This window comes from Channa argus, chromosome 12, assembly GCF_033026475.1.
Source record: "Channa argus isolate prfri chromosome 12, Channa argus male v1.0, whole genome shotgun sequence".
NCBI lineage: Eukaryota > Metazoa > Chordata > Actinopteri > Anabantiformes > Channidae > Channa > Channa argus.
The window spans coordinates 8,994,280-9,013,229 of NC_090208.1; the positions used below are offsets into that span (position 1 = coordinate 8,994,280).

At 39.3% G+C, this 18,950-nt stretch overlaps 2 protein-coding genes across 6 annotated transcripts; both read left to right on the plus strand.

Moving 5' to 3' along the window:
- Nucleotides 1-758: 758 nt before the first annotated feature.
- On the plus strand, nt 759-12,062 carry txk (TXK tyrosine kinase). Of its 4 annotated transcripts, XM_067523651.1 has the most exons (19): nt 759-904; nt 1,272-1,314; nt 1,744-1,858; nt 2,089-2,244; nt 5,537-5,585; nt 6,311-6,392; nt 6,480-6,611; nt 6,700-6,764; nt 7,573-7,632; nt 7,747-7,801; nt 7,929-8,008; nt 8,168-8,292; nt 8,392-8,466; nt 9,777-9,948; nt 10,089-10,305; nt 10,703-10,767; nt 11,107-11,225; nt 11,544-11,701; nt 11,883-12,062. In XM_067523651.1, exons 4-19 carry the CDS (start codon nt 2,232-2,234, stop codon nt 11,952-11,954), a joined length of 1,539 nt encoding a protein of 512 aa, XP_067379752.1. In that variant the 5' UTR covers nt 759-904; nt 1,272-1,314; nt 1,744-1,858; nt 2,089-2,231; the 3' UTR covers nt 11,955-12,062. The 4 variants fall into 4 exon arrangements, with proteins under 4 accessions (XP_067379752.1, XP_067379751.1, XP_067379754.1 ...); XM_067523650.1 differs by having other exon boundaries at nt 1,744-2,244; XM_067523653.1 differs by having other exon boundaries at nt 760-904; nt 1,744-2,244; nt 8,171-8,292.
- A 1,108-nt stretch (nt 12,063-13,170) lies between these two features.
- On the plus strand, nt 13,171-18,639 carry LOC137137410 (cyclin-dependent kinase-like 5). Of its 2 annotated transcripts, none has more exons than XM_067523642.1 (11): nt 13,171-13,506; nt 13,780-13,953; nt 14,281-14,475; nt 14,729-14,913; nt 15,024-15,136; nt 15,228-15,367; nt 15,547-15,635; nt 15,862-17,307; nt 17,690-17,783; nt 17,873-18,026; nt 18,258-18,639. In XM_067523642.1, exons 2-11 carry the CDS (start codon nt 13,786-13,788, stop codon nt 18,302-18,304), a joined length of 2,631 nt encoding a protein of 876 aa, XP_067379743.1. In that variant the 5' UTR covers nt 13,171-13,506; nt 13,780-13,785; the 3' UTR covers nt 18,305-18,639. The 2 variants fall into 2 exon arrangements, with proteins under 2 accessions (XP_067379743.1, XP_067379742.1); XM_067523641.1 differs by having other exon boundaries at nt 13,171-13,479.
- The last annotated feature ends 311 nt before the right edge of the window (nt 18,640-18,950 follow it).

Genomic DNA, 18,950 nt, shown 5'->3' on the forward strand with positions numbered 1-18,950 from the left:
CTATCTTAGTAATTAAAGATTCATACAAATTCAGGACATGCAAGTATTTAATATGAATTTCTTTGGACACAATATGGGCTGCAGTGACATCACATAACATTGTTGAAAGGCCCAGATTCAAAAGAAAAGTGAAACAGGGTTCATAAACCTTGAACATCTTGGCTACTTTCCACAACAGCAGCTGTGTAGGAAATGTTCATCATAAAGTAGGCTACACCCCGAGGCTGTAAAGTGATATTCGAAATTGAGCAATTGTGCTTGTAGAGGTTTTTGGGTGTCAAACCATTTTCACTGACTTCATTCTGAGGCCCCCTTTGCCTAGATGTAAAACCACAAAAGCTGTGAGATACTTCTGCTTGGGCAACAAGAGGCAGCAGTGGCAGCTAAATCTAGAGAAAAGTTTTTGATTTGCTGGATACTGGGAGACTTTTATAAAGTGAGGGCCTTTTGGTAAAACATTCATGTTAAATGTGCAATAGATAATTTGTACAGGAGTCATAACAAGCTAGAGGACTGGGTGTACATAGACACTGAAACTGAAAACTTTAAAGCCCTGACTGAGTTTGTATCTTACTCATTTACAGCGTGCACACTATTACTGTTATTATTTTCCAAAACCTGTGCCCTGTTTCAGCCCGACTGCGAATTAGACTTTCTAACACCTATCGTGTTTCATTACAGTCGGCAGCTGTTTTCACTTCTTTGTTTTGGTCAAGTCACCCTGCAGAGACTTGAAAGTCTCTGTGGGTGCACAGTTCATCAGCAGTCAATATTGACGGCGACATGGTTATTATAAGAAGCGGCAGCAGTCACAGAAGAAAAGTTTAGTAGCATCAACATGCAGTTTACACAAAAGACTGGTGAGAAGCTGTTGTCTCTCTGGTGCATTCAAGGACATGCTAATGTGAGTGATTTGATTGCTGTTACTAAACTGAGTCTGACTTGAACTAAACTTGAATTTTTGCTTTATTGTTTCTGAATATATGTTAAAATCTGTATAAGACAAATATTGTTTGTGGGAAAGTCTATCTGCATATAGTACTTGTACTCTGTACAGTGCGTCCAGAAAGTATTCTCAACACTTTCCTTTTTCCACATTTTGTTATGTTACAGCCGTATTCAACAATGGATCAAATTCATTATTTTTTTCAAAGTTCTACAAATGATACCCCATAATGACAATGTGAAATTTATTAAAAATAAAAAAGGAAAATAATCACATGTACTGGGTATCAATGGCCAAATTCACTAAAACATTTTTGATGATTCAGGAAAGGTCTGAGGACACGTGTTACAAAGTCTGACTGTTCATAGGTGAGTTTTGTTTTACATTTTTTAAAAAGAGCCTGCTGTAAAAGTCATTAGCAAAGTCAGTGCATCAGCTAACATTTCATATATTAATAAATGACTGAGGGAAAGTTTGAATTACTTTTTTACTGTTCAACTCATCAGATGTAATCCTTTGGGATACAGCAATGAACTTTACTGTTATATGACCTGCTCAACAATCTGCAAGTGTTGCTGGTGGTTTGATCTTTTGGAGACATAGCAATGCTAAGAGTTTCCCTTTGTTTTCAGTCTTTGTGCTAAGCTAACGTATTCAGCCGGCTCCTGTAGCATCCTTAACCAACTCCTCTAAGATGATTTTATTTTAAGAAAATACACAGGTAACATCACATTGGTTGGTTGATTGATTGATTACCATGACCAGTGATGTTGTTTTCTCTCATTTTTCTTTTACAGTCTGCTCAATGTGCGTCTTCCTGGAGTTATTCACAGAGACGGATGCTTTGTGGTTTCATTCACGTCATTCGTTCACTTCCTCTCAACTTCTTTGTCTTCATCTCTCACCCAATCTGTAAATACCGCACATAGAAATAATTTGTTTTCACATTATATATTTTAAACTTTATCTGTACGCTCAAAGCGAACACTAATAGCATCAAACAAGCAACAACATTTTCTCCACAATTGTCTCTTCTCTCTCTCTTCTTGTTCTTCTCTTCTTCACCTTCTCAACTTCCTCCACCCACCTGCTTCTTTCTTTCTCTCTCTCTCTCCTCATCTCTGTTACTCGACTTGATCAAGGTGTCCCACCTGTGGCACTGTTCCGGCCATGCTGATGAAATCAACTGCAAGGAAATCAAGACAACCCTCAAACACTTGAGAAGCAGAGGAGATAGAAGAGGAGGTGGAAGAAGGAGAAGAAAAGACGTGAGGACAAACCGATCATGATTCACTCAAGTAAGTGCCTTTTATGTCTCTACAGACTTCACTTTGTCATGAACTATCACCTGGAGTGGGGGCACAGATAGAAGTCATGAGATGAGACAAACTTACGCTACATTGGGCAGCACACAAGTTTGAATGAAAATGAAGAGTCGAATCATGAAAATTAAAAAAAAAAAACAATCCTCTGTACGAAAGGAGTCAAAGGTGAAAATGCAACTAACTAAGCTAACAGACAGACTGGTCTACTGAAATGTCCACGTCTTCTCCGTATTTGTGTTTCAGAGGCAAGACGTGGTCATTGCGGGACTTTGTTATTCACTTTAAAAATTTCCTGACGTAGCTTCAAACTTATAAACATCTTCATTAAACTTTCATTAAATGTTTAGAATATTTCCAGAACCTGAACTCAGCAGGTTTCAAGTAAAATGTTTCTTTTAATGAATTTGTCTCTAAGGCCAACAGTCAACAACCAAAAGCTCTCTGCTGTACTTGTTTCTCGTTTAACTGTTCTTTAGCTGTCGTATTTTTGATGTTAGTGACTTGCAGACGGGTGAACATGGAGCCCAGGGTGGCACCTGTCTGCAAAGTAGCACCTCTGATCAGCAGAATACTTTGACACATTTTGCAGCTAAAATGAAGTTTCACTACCGTTTCTCACATGGGCAGAAAGGTCGCGGGCAAACGTTAGACTCAGATGTATGTGAAGTAAAAAATGAGTCTTCAAACCAGGTTAAGAGGCTGTTGTTTTTCTGGTAGCGCTGTAAGGACTGGAGCAGCACGCAGTCGTGGTCTGTGCTACATGCTAACACTGGCGTGCAAACAAAGGCAATGCTAACATGCTAATACTAAGGAAAATGAGTGTAGAGTTTACCAGGTGTCATTAGTTTTACAGGTATGTGATGGCACTGCTCATTTGAGGTGCATCTCAGTTTTAAAAGCAGTCTGTGGGTCCCAGTTCCTCCCAATCATGTCAAAGAGTCTAGATCCTGAACCCCCAACTAGTACTGCCCGCAAAGTAGCAGGTGTCCGCAGCAACTTCCCCATTGAATCAATAAAGTTTTATTAAGATCAAATAAAGACAAACGTTCATTTTAGTTCATCCAGGAAAAGATGCAAGGCCATAATTTGCACAAATGGAATTCAGATATTTTTGTTTCAAGTCTGACTTAAATGTTTTGGGGTCATTATCACTGGCATCCGTTGTGAATAAACATACATCTGTAAATTCCTTTGAAAACAGAAACTGCTAGTAGCATATTCTGCATTCATTCCGTTTCTGCAATTAGGGAAAGTGTGAACGAATACAGGCTTAAATTGTAAGGCAATGCAGCATACATACTGTCTACACCCCCCAAACTACGTGAACCCCATAAACAATAATTGTATCTTTCATCTGCAGGAGACTCTATCAACAGGTAAAGTGGAGAAAGTCAGTGTGCGTTAACACGGCTGCATGCATTTGGTAGAGACTTTTTTTTTCACACTAACAAGAGTGTGGTTTGGAGATGGGCTTTTGGCAGCTGGCTGCAGCTCAGGTTTAACATGTGAACCGTGCTCAGCAAAAGGACAAGCCTCAGAGCGCCCACAGACTGTGTACACAGGCTAACGTGCTCTCAGATTGGAAATATTTGATGTAAATCACAGAGTCAGCTCTTTTAGAGAAGTTAACAGTGGTGAAAGAAATGGTCAGATCTTTTTGGCAAGCCACAGTCCATTCCCAGGAAAAGTGCAGCCAGTTACTTACTGTAACCAGGTTTTCACTTTCATAAATACATTAGGGTTCCTACAAGTTAGTACAGGGGGGGACTGAATCCCAAAAACTTTATACTGTAGCACAGTGAGAATATTGTAAAACAAGAAGAACTGCAGCATCGTCACTTCACTAGATTAATGCAACTGATTTTACTCTGCTTCAGAAAACTGTAGAAACATTAGAAAATGCAGTAACGGTACACTGTGGTGTACTTGCAGGCTTGATTTCCAAAGAGTTGTAACGTGACCAGTACTCTTCTTTTCAATAAAAAAAAAAAGTCAATTATACAACACTGTACTTCATTGTTAAAGAATAAAAAGGTCATTGATTTATTTCAAGAGACACATACATGAAAAAGTTTTGGCCTCCTCATTCATGTCAAATATGGTGGCCAAAACATTAGAAGCACCTCTTCTTATAAAACGCTCAATATGAATCCTGAGAAATGATGACCTTGTAAAAGTAGAATTCATGGCAGAGCCACTGTATTGGATTGCATTCAATTGCACCGGTGTACTTAATGTTAGGTTAACTTAACTTAAGCTTTAACAATAAAAAAGGAAGAAAAACATTAATAATAACTTAAGTCTCAATCATCTCATTCAGCCGTATCAACAGTATTATTGATTTGTGGTAAATTCTGTGGGAATACAGCATATGCTGTGTTTAATTTATGCAAAAGTTTTTAATCTGGCTGCAGAGGAAGGAGATTTTTTTACCTAGTGACAAAAGCTTCAGAGCATATAAGATGTTAGTTCACCACAAACCACTAGAAGAGTTCTTGCTCCTCATGGCATTGGCTCTGCTGCAGGAATTTGAAGGCCTGCATTTGTTTTGACGGTCACCTTTAAGTCCCACTTAAAGGTGTCTATGGATGAACACCAGTTTCAGTCTAACTCAAAAATGCTTTAAACACAGAGGACCACAACAGGAAGATGAGCTTGTGTGAGAGTCTGTGTCTGAGTCTGCAGCTGAGATAATGACCCACACACACCAGTTTCTTCACTCGCCCGCAGAAACACAAGCTCGGACTTACAGCGAGCAAAGAGTGGGTTAGTTCTGTAGAAAAGGAAACTACATTTCCTGACAAAGACCTCCCCCTCAAAACCACAGAAACAGATATGTAGACATTAAAAAAAAAAGTGTGTATTTGTATTTACAGGTAATGGAAAAGTGTCCATATATAGTATATAAATATGTATAATGCTTTTCACACTTTAATGTGGCTGTACACAGTAATATTGATGTTTAAAGCATTAATGCACAATATGTGTCAGTTTAACACGTCCTTTTAAGACATATTACAAATGATGACAAATAATATGCTTGAAAACGGTGTTCTGGCTTTGTTTACTCTAAATGTTAAACACTGTAAGTTGTATGTGTCCAGAGGCCAACAGCATTTCTCGTCCACGCTAAAGATAAATTAGCCTTCAATGGATTTTCTACAATAACACACAGATGCAGGTTCTCATTATTCTGAGCATCAAAAGTCGTCAGTCAAACCATGCAGTAGAAATGACTTTTTGAACATGTTATTTCCTCTTCCAGATCACTCCATCCTCTCTATCTTCTGCTGCTGCTGCTCCGTACAGACCAGGTACAGTCTGCAATTGTTTTAAATAGTCTGGCCTGTATGGTTACTGTAATCAGGTAAAACATTGAGGTACTTTTACTTGAGTATTGAGTAGTTTTGAGTAGTTTTCATACAACTTTATACTTACTCCACAACATTTCTATTATACGTTTCTATTTATTAGTATATGAGTAGAACGGAGATTCTAAGTAGATTAATTTATAATGAAAATGTATTTTTGTTCCCGTTAAAATAATTGGAAATGCCAGATATTTCAAAGTGCCAGCTCCTCACATATAACCTTCCAAAGTTCCACGTGATAAATCTGAGGAGTTGTTGGATAATTACAAGGAGAGAAAGGACAAAAGACAAAGATCTGTAACACAAGTTTGTAATTTCTCACATTTTATCAGCTTTTCTTTAGTTGATAAAGCATTATTTTAAAATGTGAGGAATTTAGATCGAAAACGTCTTATGTTGCTGGGACTGCAAACGAAGCAGAGACAAAGACGTCCAAATGGACAATGGTTTATCTGTAGGTGGGTCACAAGTTACCAAGTTGTTTAATCATTAAAAAACCGCTGTCAGATAAATGTAATGCAGTAAAAAGTTAAATATTTATCTCTGAGCGTAACGTAACAAAGATGAAATGTTCAAGTTTCGAACAGTTACCTCATGTTTTCACTTGAACAAATGTAATTGGTTAATTTCCACCACTGATTGTGAAAAGAATTCTCGGTTGATTACAGGGAGATCAGCACGCACATGGAGCTGGAGGGACGCTCCTCCCTGTGTTTCCAGAGCAGACGATACCCAGGACATGCCTGTAGGGTAAGAGGAAAATTAAAATAATAATTAAAGTGGACTGTTTTAATGTGTTTTCGTCTTGTTTGAAAGGTCTCTCTCACATTCTCTCAGGTTGACAGGTCAAGGAAGAAGCTCCCCCTCCCCCCTCCCGAGGATGGGGATGCTGAAGGTGAGGGGTCCCTGACTGTCGTCGCCATGTACGACTTCAGCGCCAAGGAGGACACTGACCTCACACTTAAACAGGTATTTGCACAAACACATCAAACACACAAATACAAGGCAATAGATATGTGCTGTGCTGTGCAATGCAGTGTTATGTTTTTGTCCACAGGGAGAGGAATATATCATCCTACACAAACAAGACCAGCTGTGGTGGAGAGCACAGGACAAACACGGGTACGTCTTTTTAAAATGGTTTAATACAAAAACCAGGGAGTTTGTTTTTGTCTGCAGATCCATTTAAGACACACCCCGGAGAGATGAAAATAAAATCATTGTCAGCAGCTACAGTACAGTTCCCATAATTCTGGTGCCGGGAGCAAACAAATGGGCTACAACTTCAGCCTCGCTTTATAAACAAGTTAGTTCACATTTTGCCCAGCTGCCACTGGCCAAAAAACGACTACAGTATCCATTCATGGTTGTATATTTACAACTTTCATCATTGTCAGGGACCGAGCAGGTAGACACAGGTGCACAGCAACTGTTAAAGAAAAGTGGGCTTTTATTTACCCAAATGCAACATATACAAAGAAATTTGAATTACTAACAAAATTGGGCCCTAAAAGAGGTCAACAAAAGATAGCTAACCTCAAACTATCAAAGTCATACTACAACACAAGTTCTAATTTCCAACAAGTATCCAAAGATTGAGTGTCCATCTGTGCCCTCCATCTGTAAACGCCTTGGATCTTTCATAAATTAAAAAACGAATTGTGTTAAAACTTAAAAAGGACGTGAAAACAATTGTTTCAGTCTGCAGGGTATCTCAGCTAATTCCAATGCTTATTTGCTTCTACTTAGTGTATTTAGCTCAAAACACAAATGTTGCCTTGGTGTTTGCCCAAAGAACGAAGACATGAGAATTATTAGGATGAATTATTAGTTCCCATCACTGTGAAGCAGTTCTGATGAAGGACATGCTCTATTGTTCCACTGTTAGACCTGAGATGTGAATGTGTTCTTGCTCCTTTGGTTCTATCAGGAATAAAGGCTTCATCCCAAGTAACTACGTGACAGAGAAAAACAGAATTGAAGCAAACCCGTAAGTCTTATTTTTATGTTTGTTGAATCTTTCACACTGTCTCTGAGAGGAACATCATTTTATTATTTAAAGGGCAACCACTAAGCCGTTAATGGTTTGATTTTCTTCCTGGAGGTGGTATTGCAAGAACATCACCCGGACAGAAGCTGAGCAGCTGCTGAGACAGGAGGTATCTCCCTGTCTGTCTACTTATGTCTTTTTATGTATCGGACTTTGCAAAGTGATAACTATCTAAAAGAAACAGTGTTAATGTATTTCTCCTATTTAAATGAAGGTGTTTTCTGTTACTTATCCAGGACAAAGAGGGTGGGTTTGTGGTGCGGGAGTCCAGTCAAAAGGGAGTCTACACAGTCTCTGTCTATACCAAAACATTAAGGTAATTCCTATCACACCATGTAGTCGGAAACTGAAAACAACAGACTTTCTAAAAACTACTGCACATGGAACAAAAAAAAAAAAAAAATACATAAAGTAAATTTCTATTGTGAACTCATGTGCTTTTCACTTGTCTGTTTGTTTTTGTGTTTGAATGCAGCAGTAATGGGGACATTAGACATTACCAGATCAAAGTAACTGACACTGGACAGTACTTCTTGGCAGAAAGACATACGTTCGGCTCCATACCTGACGTCATACACTACCATAACCACAACGCAGCAGGTACTTATGTCACTCTCACCTTTTGTGCATGCTGCAATCGAGACGACGTTGCTTCATACATTGATGCTTCATTTAATATGGATTGCTGTGTGGGTTTAGGTCTGGTAACCAGGTTACGGTATGCAGTAGGGCCAATGGGAAGGTGCGTACCTGCCACATCAGGATTCAGTTCAGGTGAGGATGCATTATAGATCTTGACAATGATTAATCGGTTTAAAACTTTATTTTTCATCTGTTAGAAACCACTTATTAGATGCTTATATACTGCTTTTAAAAGCTAAATATTTAGATGTTGTCTGGTGTAATTAACATTCCTACTTTGTGGCACGAGGCTTCCGTTTTATCTCTTTTCCAATTTTTTTTTTTTTGTTTGTTTGTTTTTGTCCTTTCGGCTTATCCTGTAAGTTCGGGGTCGCCACAGCAGATCATTAGTTCGCATGTCGATTTGGCACAGTTTTTACCACCGGATGCCCTTCCTGAGTAGACCCTCCCGGAGGGGACCCTCCTCAATGCTGAGGATGTGGGTGGGGATGGGCTGTTGGGGGTTCAGTGTCTCGCCCAGGGACATTTCGACATGTGGTCGAGAACGATATCTTCCTTTATGTTGCAAATGCAGTGGACTATTTAGTTTAGTTCCCGAGAAATGCATTAATCAAAGTTAAACTTATTCAATTTTATGCCTGGGCAGCATAGATGATGAGTGGTTAGAACTGCTACCTCACAGCTAGAAGGTCTCCAGTTTGAATCCATTGCCGACTGTGACCATTCTGTGTGGAGTTGGTATGTTCTCTTCATGCTTGCGAGGGTTTCGTCCAGATACTCCAGATGGATGGATTTTCTGCCTTTAGATATGATTCAATCCAAAAACTTTCTTTTCAAGGTTACAAATTATGATTTGGCGAAATGTGGTTTCTGATAGAATGATTTACATAAATAATTTCAAGAATGCAACGACTCTCTCTTCCCTTGAAATAATTTTGCTCGTTACGTTACTCTGTTTCATTCTGCTGTAAAGATGTAAACATTTGTAAGTGATAGCTCCAATCTGTCATCATGTAAACAGATATGCATTGTTACATGTGACCAGCCGCCAGAACAAAACAGGGCCTAATCTTATACAGAGGAACAAAAAGTAACTGTAACTTTTTATAAAAACATTCAGAGCCAATTGGTGATTCCCCATGTAGTGTCAACTGCATCATTATGATAAAATACTTCCACAAAAGTGATTGAAATGAAAACTATTGTCTCTGTCTACATAGATGTATTTATTTTTACACATTATATTTATTAATATTTATATATCTATAAATATTGAAAATTAATTTTTTTAGAAACAGCTAGCTGAAACTAATGCAGCCTAATGTGGCAGTAATCCAATAAATCTTTCTTTGTGAAAGTGACCAATCTAGTTTTTGTATTTGGGATTGATTAACTTTATTTTTGCAACCCCCCCTTCTCTTCGTTTCATTTCCTCCCTCCAGAAAAGTGGGAGATCAACCCCAGCGAGCTAACTTTCATGAAGGAGCTGGGCAGTGGTCAGTTCGGTCTGGTGAAGCTTGGCAAGTATAGGTCTCAGCAAAAAGTGGCCATCAAGGCCATCAGGGAGGGGGCCATGCATGAGGAGGACTTCATCGAAGAGGCCAAGGTCATGATGTAAGGAAGGAGAGAAGGGCGGGGCGCGCAAAATAAGTTGTACAGTAGACTGAAAGAAAAGAGGAGCAGTAAAAAGGTGTTAGCAGCTTCCTTCTTGTCAAAACATGGAAGTGAAACTCTGTGTTTCTTGTGTCTCCCAGGCGACTATGCCACCCAAAACTAGTGCAGCTGTATGGTGTTTGCTTGCAGCAGCGCCCGCTGCTGATTGTGGCTGAGTTCATGGAGAACGGCTGCCTGCTCAACTTCCTGCGTCAGAAGGGCAAGAGTCTGAAGGAGCCTTGGCTTCTCTCCATGTGCCAGGATGTGTGTGAGGGGATGGAGTACCTAGAGGCACATAGTTTCATCCACAGAGACCTGGTGGGTAACAGAGTATGTGGTTTGTTGTGCAAATGACTAGTGAACTGAGGGACCCGTAAAACAAACGCAAGACATATAAACATGTTACTACCGTCTCTGCTGTATTTGTTATGGTGAAGCACCAAATATGCTGTATACTGATGAACATATTAAACTAGCCACAAGAAACAAACTCATTTTGTTGTATATGACCTCACACTGTCAAAACAGTACATTTTCAAAAGTGTTTTAAGTCTCAACAACGTTTTACATTGTTTATACAGTAGCTGTTTCACTGTTGGAATAAGAGCATGCAAACTGCAAATTTAGCTTTTCTCTGCTGCTCCTCTCTCACCACCTACTGGCAAAACGTTTCCCTAGCATTTTTGTCAGGCCTTTTTAATTGTCTCTCATCCAGGCAGCGAGGAACTGTCTGGTGAATGATCACAATGTGGTGAAAGTCAGCGACTTTGGAATGACCAGGTACAGTATGGAGGCCACTTGATTATCAGCTTTCCAACTGACATGTTACACTTGACCCTAAACCCGTACAAAAACCAAATGGTAAAACATTCATTTTAAACTAAAAACAATAATTTGACACTTTATTATGCTTCTGCTTTTTATTTTATTTTTAAGTCAACTGCTTTGAAATCAAACATAGTTGAACAGAGCTGAGCCAGGTGTGTCTAGCCTTTGTGATAAAATAAACTTTATATTAAATGGGCCAATGTTGGATGTTGGAATGTCACAAACTATGACAATTCTTGCAAAAATGTTTGACAACTATTCAAGAGTGACAATGAATGTTTATGTTTCCAGGTATGTTCTAGACAACCAGTATACCAGTTCCAGCGGTGCTAAGTTCCCAGTAAAGTGGTCCCCTCCGGAAGTTCTCCACTACAGTAAATACAGCAGCAAGTCTGACGTCTGGTCCTTTGGTGAGGAACTACAGATCAACTTCACCATCCACTAAATGTAGTACTGATAGTAGTAAGAGTAAATGTAGCACTATTACAGCAGTAATTGTAGTATGCATTATTCTGGAAATGACTATTGAACCTTTCTCGTTCATCCAGTGTTTCTGCTATTATCATGCTGAACTTTTTTTAAATGAGCTGTGGTGCAAAAAAACATTTGTGGCATTTACGAGTCACCTCTTTGGTGTTTTTAAACTTCTCTGTTCCCATTTTCTAAAAGTAAAAGCAACAGTAGTAGTGATTGTTGTTTATTCTGATATTTATTGGTGTTTGGTGCAGGCGTGGTAATGTGGGAGATTTACTCAGAGGGTCGGACTCCGTTTGAGAACCGGACCAACCTGGAAGTGGTTAATGATATCACCAGAGGGATTCGGCTGTACCGACCACACCAAGCCTCACAACCACTTTACTCCATCATGTACCGCTGCTGGCATGAGGTACCTACTAATTCAGTCATTCAACATCAGAAGTTTAGCATAAACTCAATGTTTTACTACTTTGCCTACTATAACATTTAGACTTGTGATATGTACTGTACATTGCACAGGTTATGATAATTACACCTTTTGTTAACCACTGCATAACTTCTTCTCTTTCCTCTTGGTGATTGTGGTGCAGAAGCCTCAGGGTCGGCCGTCTTTTTCAGAGCTGCTGGAGGAAATCAGAAAAATGGCAGAAAACCCGGATTAAGACACATATTTTATTGCTGATTTTCAAACTATTTTAAAATGTACACAAACTATATTTTGTTACTGTAAATAATTATTTTTTCATTAAAATATTTACTTTATAACTTAACTCAGAGATGCTTTTCCTCTTTGGAGCAATGTTTTGAATTCTCATCCATCTTGTGTTTAATTTTCACACATAAGCACATAATAATAAAAAAAAACAACAACACATAATATGGTTTGAAAAAAATCTGTTCATTTCATTTCATTTCATGGTTTGAAATTTTTAAATCTGTTCATTGCAAACCTCATATGCTTAATTTGTCATAGTTATGTCTCAACGACTGATAATTACAATAAAATAGGTTTTAGTCCACTGCGTTCGCACACCGTTAGCAAGGATGAGCTGTATGTTTATGATCTGTAGATGTGGGTGTACAAAACAAATGCTGCATTTATACTTTTAGTTCATACTGTAGCAACGTCCTCACTAATGGTGGGGCTGCTACGAGTGAACATTTAAGTGAGTTTGTGAGGGAAATCTACACATTTCCTGAGGTGTACACACTGTGACACTATGTTGTTGTGCACAAAAGAATATGTCACTCCACTCAAAACTGTCTCAACTTTAGATAATTTCAATTAATCTGAAAAGTAGTGAGCAGTAGCAGAAGTAGTCACTGACTTGGGAATGTTTTGAATTGCAGAGGAAAAAACAAACTTTCTTTCACTGATGGATTTTCATACTTTCTCCAGCTACACTGTAAAGGGTTAATAGCACAAAGCAGCAGCTGAATAAATTGTGCAGTAAAAACGTGTAAGTGGTGGTAGAGAGCTTCTGTCAATGTGGCTGTTTGTGTGTAAAGGCCACCGACGAGAAAGGCTAAAACCATCGTTGCAACTGAGAAATGATGACTAAAATTATTTCTTAATTGATAGGTAATTAGTAGACTGAAGCAACACAGTTGAAAGCAATGTGATGTCTCTTTTTAATCATCAGTGAAAAAGATTTTTTGAAATTTTTAAAAAAAGTGTTAACTAATTTACAAAATCTTTTAACTTCTCCTGGTACAGCTCCAAACTGGCTTATTAGCCTACCAAATAAATAAAATAGAAAATGTGTGTAATCACTTACGTTCTGACGTAACGTTCGGTTTTTGTTTTTGTTTTGTTTTGTTTTCAACTGCTGACGTAACGTCCTACGCTGAGTGGCGTCAGGCGGGGCGCTACTATGGCAACGTGTTGGGTGACAGCCATGGTAACAGCGGTTACCTGCGGGCACTCGAACGAGTTGAGTTACTCCCGTGTTTACGTTGTTGACGGAAGCTCCCCGCCGATGAAAACTACAGAGGACTCCCCCGACCCCACCCCCCCGTGAACGGCGAGTGTGAACTTTAACGTTACTGCGTTCACATGTTAGCTAACACTACAGCAGCAGGCTCGCGCTGATGCGGTGTAGTTTCTCAACGGCGTGCGTGACGTGCTTTCTTTTTGTAACACTGTGACGCTCTGTGCTGTAGGTCAGGATCGCTACGTGGAACCAAGTGAGCTGAATATTTAGACTACTGCTGGTAACGTTTAGCGGTTCTGTTAAAGTACTTTATTTAACATTCTATACTGTAAAATAACATGTTATTGATCCATCTACTCCTGTTTGCTTTACACTAGTTTTCCTTCACTGCCTTTAGCACCTGTCTTTTTTTTTTTCGGGTTCTTTTTAGGGTTTTTGATTTTGAGTGATTTAATTTAAGCTTTGTCTGCATTGAATGTGTCATTAAAAACCTGGATTCTTAAATGCATCAGCCTTAATGGATTTTAAATCTTGTCTGCGCCTTTGTGTATAGAGACTAATGGAGCGTTACGAGTCTCTGGGTCTGGTCGGGGAGGGTAGTTATGGCACCGTGATGAAGTGCCGCCATCGAGACACTGGGCGCTTTGTCGCCATCAAGAAGTTCATGGAATCTGACAGTGACAAGACAGTGAAGAAAATCGCCATGAGAGAGATCAAGCTGCTCAGGGTACCTGTCAATCAAACCATCGCCCAACCAGTCAATTAGTTACTGTGTATAAACCTGAGCCCCGAGAGAAGCAAAACCCAAAGTAGCCTGTCAATCACAAGACAAACACAACCCCAACTAGCTTACAGCATTATATAAAAGGAAACATTAGTAGTATACAAATGAGCTGCTTTTAGTAAAAAAGTTATGTAAGAGGTTAAAGAATATATTGCATTAACATTCTTTGCTGCCTTAACTAGTTTCATATTAATTCATGGAGTTGGCCAGTTGGCATATGTTTTTGTTCAGCAAGCTTATTACTCTGTTTTCATTTGTCTCAACATAAAGAAACTGCATCACGACAACCTGGTAAACCTTCTGGAAGTGTGGAAGCGTCGCCGCCGCTGGTATCTTGTGTTTGAGTTTGTTGAGCGGACACTCCTGAATGATTTGGAGCAAAACGCAACAGGGCTGGACCTAAACACCACCCGGCAATATCTGTACCAGGTTCTGAGAGCGGCAGCCTTCTGTCATGAGCAAAATGTGAGGACACGGGGTGAAGCATCCCCACAAATACATCTTCAACTTGTGGGTCTTTCCAAGTATAGGTCCGGTCAGATTTTGAAGATTGAAACATTTCTTTGTGTTCTGTCTGAACACACCTGAAGATATTAATCTGACCCATTAGGAATCTTTACTATCAAAATTCTCTCTTCATAAAAGGTCCAGTAACTCTAGCTGAAAAAAGTTTGTAATACTACAAGTGATTTGAGTGTTTATTTCTGTTCTCTCGCAGATCATCCATCGTGACATAAAACCAGAGAACATCCTCATCTCTCAGGCGGGTGTGGTCAAGCTGTGTGATTTCGGCTTTGCCCGCACCGTGGCGACACCTGCCGAGGGTGGTGTCTATACGGACTACGTAGCCACTCGCTGGTACAGAGCTCCAGAACTGCTGGTGGGAGACAATAAATATGGAAAGTAAGTATCTGTGTGTAGGTGTAGGCAGATGGTACCTGTACTGTGGGTACAGTTGATAAAATTTGGTACCTGTACTGTTGGTTAGCTGTTGATAAAATTTCTGTGTGTAGACCAGTGGATGTGTGGGCCGTCGGCTGTCTGTTAATAGAGATGTTAACAGGTCAGCCTCTGTTTCCCGGTGACTCTGACCTTGACCAAATTTACCACATCGTCAGATGCTTTGGTGAGTACACACATATTTATCAGTTAAAACTATGCTGAATCTCTACTTTTAACCCAGGTGTACTTTTTGGGTTCATCCTTCTCTATTGTAGGCACCCTGACAGCTCATCACCAGATGTTGTTCTACAGGAATCCTGTGTTTTCTGGAGTCCGACTGCCAGAATCTTCTGGAAGAGTCCCACTGCAGGAGCGCTTCCCAACAATTACTCCCACTGCCCTGTACCTGGCACAGGTATAGTTTGTCTACTTAGTTCATTGATGATAGGCAGGTAATGATTTACACACCGTGACAGAATGTCCCACATGCTGTGTAGACTTCATACACACCATGTCATTATTTAAGAATTATTTTCCTGCTTTGCTAATCCTAAATGAAACATTCAAAAATAAAAAAAATAACGTGTCTTTTAGAGCTGTCTCCAGATTGATCCTGAAGGACGAGCACAGTGTTCTGAACTGCTTGAACATCCTCTGTTCACACAAGACTCTTTCCACATCAGGTACCTCTGTGTCTTTATAACTATAACAATAGTGTAGATTATTTTTACAGATTAAATAACCCAATATGAGAGTCTGTTAGGTTTGAACACAGTATTTAGCAAACTTGTTCACATGGGCAAGGCCCTCGGGGATGTGGACATTAAATGTGTGAGCAGTCGAGATACAAAGAATCCACTGGCAACCACCAAATCACCTTTACTAATGTATATTTATGTTTCGATACAGGTTTATGGATGATTTGAATTCTAAGATCGAAAAAGAGCACAGAGAAAACTCTACCCTTCCCAAATTAACTAAAACCCCAAGACAAGAAGAGGATGAAGGGAATGATAAAAAACACAAAGGCAAAGACAGGAAACAACTGGGAGAGATGGATGAGAGAGTAAACAATGAAAAAGAAAAAAAAGAAAGGAAGGATGATGAGAAAACGGATAAATTAAAACAAAAGCAGCATTTGAAGCCGCCTAAAACTGTTCTGAACATCTTAGAACCTGTGATGTCGACCAAACAGTCCAAGAAATTAGGTACTAAGGTTATGGAAAATGGAGCAAGAGCTTTAGTATCCATACAAAGCAAACCAGGAAAAGCCACTGGTGCTGAGTTGATGAAGGAACCTGATCCGTCAGAGAGTAGTAAAATTACAGCAGGTCTTAAGGATGGTAATTATGGAAAAGTTGCTTCTCCAGAGCCATGGCAAGAATATTTAAAAACACAAACAAAGAACACAAAAGACATTGATTCTAATTGCTCAGACACAGCTGTGCCACATGAGACTGAGAAAGATGTGGAGGACAGCTGGAAATCTTTGAAGTTGGAGCCAAGTCAAGGGTTTGGAAAGAGTTGGAGGAATGTAAACATGAAAGTACCCAAGTTGTTTCAAAGCTCAACCCTGGATGATTCAAATGTGAGTTCTCCTTCAAAAGTTTCTGTGCACACCAGTGTGGATCATATGGACACTGACTTGTCACAAGGTTGTCAACCATCATGCAGTGATGACATGGAGGTCACTACCCTAGCTGTTGTTTCTGCGACCAAACCATACAACACAACTACTACAGGGAATCAGAGCCACATTGTGATTTTGAATACACCAAAAGGTTCAGATGAAGGAAGTGGAGAGGATTTGGCATTTTCTATGTCAACCAGTGCACCAAGCACATTTTTAGTAAATCCAACCTCCGTATCTGAAAGTTCAAGTAATGAGCGAAAGAAGAACAACAGTGATTTTGACTCCAATTTAAAATCCATGAAACGGCGTCACCCTAAACCTCAGCCAAACCTTGGGGCTCAAAGCAACCACAAGTTCATAGCAGCAATCGCCCTAAAGACTCAGAAAACTGCCTTTCCTACAATGGCAGGGAAGAAAATTGACAACCCTAAACAGAATGACACCACAATTATAGCCAATACGGCTGATTTGGCTTCCAATGTCCCACCTGCAGCGACTCCAGATCATAGGATTTCGACAAGAAGCTTTGTTCTCCACAACATGAACCCTGCAGACCTTAATGATTTTGATTTCACCGTATATCCACCACCGCCTCCCTCATCCACTCCTCTCCTCCATCAAGCTTCCACACCCCTCATCCCTTGTTTCTCTGTCGTCAGCCCAGCCTTCAGTGATCACCATACTCTGGGCGTGGGTTTGCACCCTGGGAACCACAGCCTGAGGTACTATAGTTCTCACAATTCAATCAATCAGGAAGTTTTTGCCAACAATTTCAGTAAACTATTCTCCGAACCTCTGTGAGGTTTGGTTCAATTCCTAGTCAGTAATGTCATTTCAATTTATTTTTATTGTCTTCATATTTATTGGTCATTTTGAGCCCCGATCAATCAGTAGTTTGTGTCTATTTAGTGTATTTTCAGGTAACACAGGTACTGCTGTAACTATTTAGTAGCAGGAGTAGGTAACACATTGAAATAAGAAATAAGGATATATGGATTTATGATTTTTAAGGAATGTATTTTCAATTATTTTGTCATCTTTTTTAAAAACCTTATTTGTGTTTAACAGACATTATAGTTGACTGTTTTTTCATGTGATTTACAGGTGTGTAGACAAGCAAAGGCATCATGGCAGCTTTTACAGTCGCCTGGCCCAACAGCCTGTGTCGAGCCACATTACGGCATCAATCACACCACAGGTAACGTTCTGTGTGTTTCTCTTGTTTACAATAGAATCAGGACTAAAATTGCAGTCTTACAAAAGTTACCACACCCTCCTTTTTCTCAGGTGTCAGATAAGAGTTCCCTCAGCGAACGCTCCTTCCTGTCTGATCACACTAACCATGGTAACAGTGGTGGCGCGGCAATGACCAAAAAGTTGTCAGACATCCTTTTGCCAGGTCTAAGAGGCTCATTGCTGCCAGAGCTCAGAGGAAGACATGGTATGAACCATGAAATACACAACATACCACATATTACCTTAGTATTTTCCTGTTACATGCATGACAGTGACATAATATGAACAACACTTCACATTATGTTCCTACTTTATTTGTGCTTCAAACTAAAATGTGTTGGAAATACTCTACTTCTACTACTGTGCTACTGTGTTTGTCTACTTACGTAACGTTTGAAACCCTAAAAAAGTGACGATGCCTCCCATGTTTCCACAGTAAAACACAACAAAAGTGATACCAAGGATGAGAGAAAAGACAACTAGCCAGCGAACACAAACATGTCAGTATAAGCAAAGTTTACTGCCTAAATGTAAAGATGTGTTGCCTTGTTGAAAGGAAAGCAGAAGGACAATTCTGCTGTCCATTCATTTAAGGTTAGCCACATTATATAATTGTTCCATTTATACCTGGTTATGAGTGTCAAATATTAAAGCAAGTAAAGATATAAATACGAGAATCACATTTTAACTACTTTGATCATCTTAAGTCAAACAATTTATAAAAAATTGATTGTTAAAGCTTTTTAGGTTTATTTTACTACACATTTTAAATGGTACTTACTCATACGTAAACACTTTTTTAACGTGTTGTTAAAAAAAGAGCACAGTAATGCAGTTGTTTTACACTGGCATTAAAGAAACTTTGTAAATAAAGATTAGTTGTATTTTTGGTTTGGCTGTAATTAAGCAAACACCTCTAAACTAACATACATTCCTCTAACATTTGTATCAACAGCAAAATATTTACTGATATAACAACAATCATAGCTACAATGTTTTAGTTTTGCCTAAACTAAATGAAAAACCACAAAAAGATTATTATATTTCATGATATCGTATTAAGACTCGTCACTCGAGTCGTCTGAAGAAGTCAAACCTTTCTGCCACCTGTTCCTGTTTGTATTTTTGA